Source organism: Micromys minutus (assembly GCF_963924665.1).
Source record: "Micromys minutus genome assembly, chromosome: 18".
Lineage (NCBI taxonomy): Eukaryota > Metazoa > Chordata > Mammalia > Rodentia > Muridae > Micromys > Micromys minutus.
Window position 1 is genome coordinate 37,535,393 of NC_137953.1, and position 6,071 is coordinate 37,541,463.

A 6,071-nucleotide genomic window follows, 5' to 3' on the forward strand; every position below is an offset into this window, starting at 1 on the left:
CGAGTTACTCTGGGCTCAAAAAATGATTTAGGTAGTGTTCCATCTGACTGTATTTTGTGGAATAGTTTGGAGAGTATTGGTATTAGGTCGTCAATAAATGTATGATAAAATTCTGGACTGAACCCATCTGGACCTGGGCTTTTTAGGGTTGGGAGACTTTTGATGACTGCTTCTATTTCTTTAGATGACATGGGATTATTTAGATCATTTACCTGGTCCTGGTTTAACTTTAGTATCTGGTATCTGTCTAGGAATTCAACCATTTCCTCCAGATTTTTCAACTTTATTGAGTATAGGCTTTTGTAATAGGATCTGAAGATTGCTTGAATTTTTTCAGTTTCAGTTGTCATGTCTCCACTTCCATTTCTGATTTTGTTAATTTGGATATTCTCTCTTTGCCTTCTAGTTAGTCTGGCTAAGGGTTTATCAGTTTTGTTAATTTTCTCATAAAACCAGTTCTTGGTTTTGTTGATTCTTTGAATGGTTCTTTTTGTGTCTATTTAGTCAATTTCTGCTCTGAATTTGATTATTTCTTGCTGTCTACTCCTCTTGGGTGTATCTGCTTCCTTTTGTTCTAGAGCTTTCAACTGTGCTGTGCAGTTGCTAGTGTATCCTCTTTCCAGTTTCGCTTTGGCATTACTCAGAGCTAAGAGTTTTCCTGTCAGTACAGTTTTCATTACATCCCATATGTTTGTGTATGTTGGGTTTTAATTTTCATTATATTCTAGAAAATCCTTTATTTCTTTCTTTATTTTTTCTTTGACCATGCTATTATTTAATAGAGCATTGTTTAGTTTTCCATGTGTATATGGGCTTTTTGCTGTCTTTGTTTTTATTAAAGACCAGCCTTAGACCATGGTGATCTGATAGGATGCATGGAGGTATTTCAATCTTCTCATAACTATTGAGGCTTGTTTTGTGACCAATTACATGGTCAATTTTGGTGAATGTGCCCTGAGGTGCTGAGAAAAAGGTGTATTCTTTTGTTTTAGGATGATATGTACCGTAGATATCTATTAATTCCAACTGTTTCCTAACCTCTGCTAGTTTTATTGTGTCCTTGTTCAGTTTCTGTTTCCATAATCTGTCCATTGGTAGGTTTAGGATGTTGAGGTCTCTCACTATTATTGTGTGGGGTACAATATATTTTTTGAGCTTTAGTAGGGTTTCTTTTATGAATATGAGTCATCTTGTATTTGGCACACATATGTTAAGGATTGAGAGTTACTCCTGACAAATTTTTCCCATAATAAGTAAAAAGTGTCCTTCCTTGTCTTTTTTGATAACTTTTGGTTGAAAATCTATCTTATTTGATATTAGAATGGCCACTCCAGATTGCTTATTGGGGCCATTTAATTGGAAGGATTTTTCCCAACCTTTTACTCTGAGATAGTGTCTGTCTTGTCTCTGAGATGAGTTTCCTATATTCAGCAAAATGCTGGATTCTCTTTATGTATCTAGTCTGATAGCCTATATCTTTTTATTGGTGAATTGAGTCCATTTATGTTAACAGATATTAAGGAATAGTGGTTGCTATTTCCTGCTATTTTTGATTTTGAAGTAGAATTATACTTGTGTGTCTTTCTTCTTTTGGTTTTCTTGCTTAGATATTTTCTTGTTTTTACTAGAATGTAGTTTCCCTCCTTGAATTGGGTTTTTCACCTATAATTCTTTGTAGTGCTGGGTTTGTGGTCAGATATTGTGTAAATTTAGTTTTGTCTTGAAATATCTTGGTCTCTCCATCTATGGCAATCAGAGTTTTGCGGGGTAAAGCGGCTTGGGCTGACACTTGTGTTCTCTTAGGGTCTGCATAAAATCTTTCCAGAATCTTCTAGCTTTCATAGTCTCTGTTGAGAAGTAAGGTGTGATTCTGATTGGTGTTCCTTTATTTGTTACAAGACCTTTTTCCCTTACTGCTTTTAGTATTCTTTCTTTGCTTTGGGCACTTAGTGTTTTGATTATTATGTGGTGGGAGGAATTTCTTTTCTGGTCCACTCCATTTGGAGATCTGTAGGCTTGTTTTATGCTCATGGTCATCTCATTCTTAAGGGCAGGTAAGTTTTCTTCTATGATTTTGTTGAAGATATTTATTGTGCCTCTTAGCTGTTATTCTTTGCCTTCTTCTATTCATGTTATCTTTAGTTTTGGTCTTCTCATTGTGTCCTGGATCTCCTGGACATTTTGGGTTAGGAGCTTTTTGGCTTTTGCATCTTCTCCTACTGTTTTGTCTATGTTTTTCATGTTTTCTTTTTGGCCCCTGAGATTCTCTCTTCCATCTCTTGTAGTCTGTTGGAGATGCTTGCATCTGTCACTCCTGATTTCTTTTTTGGGTTTTCTACCTCTAAGGTTGTCTCTTTTAGTGTTTTCTTTATTGTTTACGCTTCCATTTTAAATTCCTTCTTTATAATTCCTTCATCTCTTTGGTTCTGTTTTCCTCTAGTTCTTTAATTTCTTTGAGTTTTTTTCTTCTTTCCTCTTTAAAAGCTTCTATTTTTTATGACTTTCTTTTGTTCTTGTTTCATGATCTCTATCATAGTGTTTAGGTGTGATTTAAGGTCTGAGTCTTCTTTTTCTGGAGTGTTTTGCATTCCTTGGTTTGCTGTGATGGGAAAGCTGGGTTCTGGTGTTGCCAGGTTGTCTTGGCTTCCCTTGGGTAAGTTCTTTTGCTTTCCTCTTGCCATCTTATTGTCTGTGATTATATGTGGTCTTGTTGTCAGTGTTCGGTTCTCGTCTCTCCTGTGTACCTGCCTGTGTCCCTGTATCTCTGCTGTTCATAATTGCAGATGGCCTGAGCATTTGGTCCACATGCAGGGGTCCTCTGGGTGGAAACTCAGTCTCTATGACAGAGTTCCTGCTCCCCTGAAGCAATCGGGGGGCACGGGGTAGGCATGCTTTCCATGAATTTGGCCCAGAACTCTCTGTACTCTGGCTACTCGCAGCACAATCTCACCAGGTCTGTGTCCCTGTATCTCTGCTGTTTCTGGTGGCAGATGTCCTGAGCGTTTTGAATATTTTTAAGCATTTCTATAGGTCTTTTTAAAATCTCACATAGATGGGCAGTTTGTATCTTTGTCCACTAGATGTAGCCTTATTATCTAGAGGGTTTGTAGATTAAGAATTTAATATAAAAACCTGCTTGAAAAGCTACCGAGCTTTGGAGCCATGTTTGTGCCTGGTGATGGAGTAAAGGAACATGCTGGGGTGGTTGTATCCACCTGGGAAAGAAGCAACAGGTTGGGCAGAGTGCACCACCTTGGAAGGCAACCACATGGAGATTTTGGCTAGCGTTCATTTGATTGGCTCCAAACTAGAGTGGCGTCCTTGGAGTAAGACCACAGGGAGCCGATAAAAGAATAAACAATCATTTTAATATTTACTGCAACAGGTCAGTACCAGCCTATGCAAACAGATACAGAGACTCACAGCCAAACATTAGGTGGAGGGTGAGAGTTTTGAGGAAAGGTTGGGGGAAGAATAAAAGACCCAAAGAGGGTAGGGAAGCCACAGGAAGACTAAATAGAGTCAACTAACCTAGGGAGCTCCCAGAGACTGAACCAACAATCAAAGAGCAAGCATGGGATGGAACTAGCTGCCCCACACAAAGGTAGCTGAAGCACAGGTTGGTCTTCATGTGGTTACCCCAACAACCAGAGTAGGAGTTGTTTTTTAATCTGTTGCCTGCCTATATATCCTGTTCCCCTAAGTGGGCTGCCTTGTCTGGCATCAGTGAAAAAGGGTGCACTTATTCCTGCAGTAACTTGATGCACCAGGGTGGGGTGATATCCAGGGCAGTCTCCTCCTTCTCAGAGGAATCGAAGAGGGGCCGTGTGTATGTGGGGGGGGTGGTTGTGAGGAGAGAAGCTGAGATTGGCATGTAAAATTAATAAATAAATAGTGAAAAAAAAATTGTGTGTAACAAAAAGTGTTTACTGGCAGGAGCCAGACATAGATGTTTCCTCAGAGGTTCTCCCAGAGTCATATAGATACAGATAAAGATCCTTGCAGATAAACATCAGACTGAACATGGGGACCCCAATGAAAGAGCTAGAGAAAGTACTGAAATAGCTCAAAGGTTTGTATCCTCATGGGAAGAACAACATTATCAACAGCCAAGACACTGAGGTGGAGAGGATGATTGGGAGAAGGAGCACATTCATGAAAGCAAGTTGAGGGGGAGGAGGTAGGGCAGTCGGGGGAGGGTATAACATTTGAAATGTAATTACAGAGAATATCTGATAAAATTGAAAAAAAAAGAATTGGGTATAAGAATGGGAAAACTCTCTCAATGTCACAGTCTTAATCCTCGAGTATTTAAGACTTATATAGATCTTATAATTTCTGGCTCCTAAGTCTAAAAAGTATAGGGCTGTTATCCCAGACTTCTCAATCCAGGGTCTTAGGACTCTATGTGACCATATAGCTTATAATATTCTGTTTTATGGGGATATTTATAATAAAGAAGGCAAAGAAATGCCGACTACTGTATTTGACAGGAAGAAATGTTATCCACTGAAGTTGGTCTTTATGTCTCTCACGTTGATCTCTCCTTCAACAGTGACCTCCGGAGGGCGCCCTTGACCTCGGAATTTCTCAGGGGGTTTAGCATGGGGTTGAAAAGGCTGTAAAACAGGGAAAGAATCTTCTGCTGTGTTTCTGGGTGCTGGGACCTGGGGGCCATGTACATGACAATGGCACTGCCAAAGAAGAGCCCTACCACACAGAGGTGGGAGGAACAGGTGGAGAAGGCCTTTCTGCGGCCCTCCCCTGACTGGATCCTCAGGATGGTCACCAGGATGCGCATGTAGGAGACCAGTACCAAGCACAGTGGTCCCACTAGGATGAATACACAAGCTGCAAAGATGACTACTTGATTGAGTGTTGTGTCAGCACAGGCCAGCTTGAGGACAGACAGGATTTCACAGAAGAAGTGATTGATTTCATGAGGCCCACAGAAAGGCAGCTTCAGGATGAGAACTAAATGAACCAGAGCCAAGAGGAAGCTAAATATCCAGGAAACAGCAGTCAGGATGGTACACACTCTCCAGTTCATGATGACAGTGTAGTGTAGGGGGTGACAGATGGCCACAAATCTATCATAGGACATCACCACTAAAATCAGGCACTCTATGTGAGCAAAAGCCAGATACAAGAACGTTTGCATTATGCACGGAATAAAAGCGATGGTTCTTCTCTGAGTTACAAAATTTGCCAACATCTTTGGAACATTATTTGAAGCATAAGACATGTCAACAATGGCCAGATGTAAGAGAAAAAAGTACATAGGTGTGTGTAGTCTGTGGTCCAGGCATATTATTCCAAGGATGACTCCATTTCCAAGAAGGGTAAAGGAATAAAACAGAGAAAAAAGCCCAAAGAGGAAATATTCTACAGCTAGATCAGCTTGGAAACCCAGTAGAGTTACCTCTGTGATCCATGTCTGGTTGGCTCTCATTCTCCTGTATAAAGACCTTGTTCACACTAAAAGGTCAGAGCTGTGGAATTAAAAATACAAAGTATTTAATATTATAATAGAGAAAACATTCTGAAGTGTACCACCTAGGATGGAACCTTGGGTTTGTTTCAGCTATGGTACAGAATTCACTTTACTACAGTTTCAAAAATGAGGAAAATGTCCTGTTGTGTCTTAGGGAGATAGATCAATGGGTAAAGGAGCCTGCAGTCAAGCCTGACATCCTAAGTTCAGTTCCTGGACCCACATAATGGAAAGAGAGAACCAACTGTACTAGTCATTCTTTGACTTCAACATACTCTGGAGACATACCCATTTTATATGAACATTCTTGAGCACACCCATGCACACACTCATACCCATATCCCTTCATATGCAATAAAGAGCAAACAAAAAAATAAACAAACAAAAAATGTCTAAAAATCAAAATATGTTTCTGTTTATATCAGCATATAAAATCAATGTTAGCACTTTATGTTTTAGTGTGCCCTATGTAAGAGGAGTTCTTTCCAAATGTGCACACATGCATTGTTTTAGAATATTTATATTTTCTGGTTTCATTTCAGTATGGGCATCTTGACAAATCACATGATTTGAAGAG

General features: G+C 39.6%; 1 protein-coding gene across 1 annotated transcript; it reads right to left on the minus strand.

Annotated features, from left to right (window-relative positions):
• Window positions 1-4,531: 4,531 nt before the first annotated feature.
• LOC308432550 (olfactory receptor 2A14-like) lies at window positions 4,532-5,452 on the minus strand (the record flags this gene model as incomplete). The annotated part of the gene is made up of 1 exon (XM_080932328.1): window positions 4,532-5,452. One exon carries the CDS (start codon window positions 5,450-5,452, stop codon window positions 4,532-4,534), a length of 921 nt encoding a protein of 306 aa, XP_080788454.1.
• Window positions 5,453-6,071: the final 619 nt, after the last annotated feature.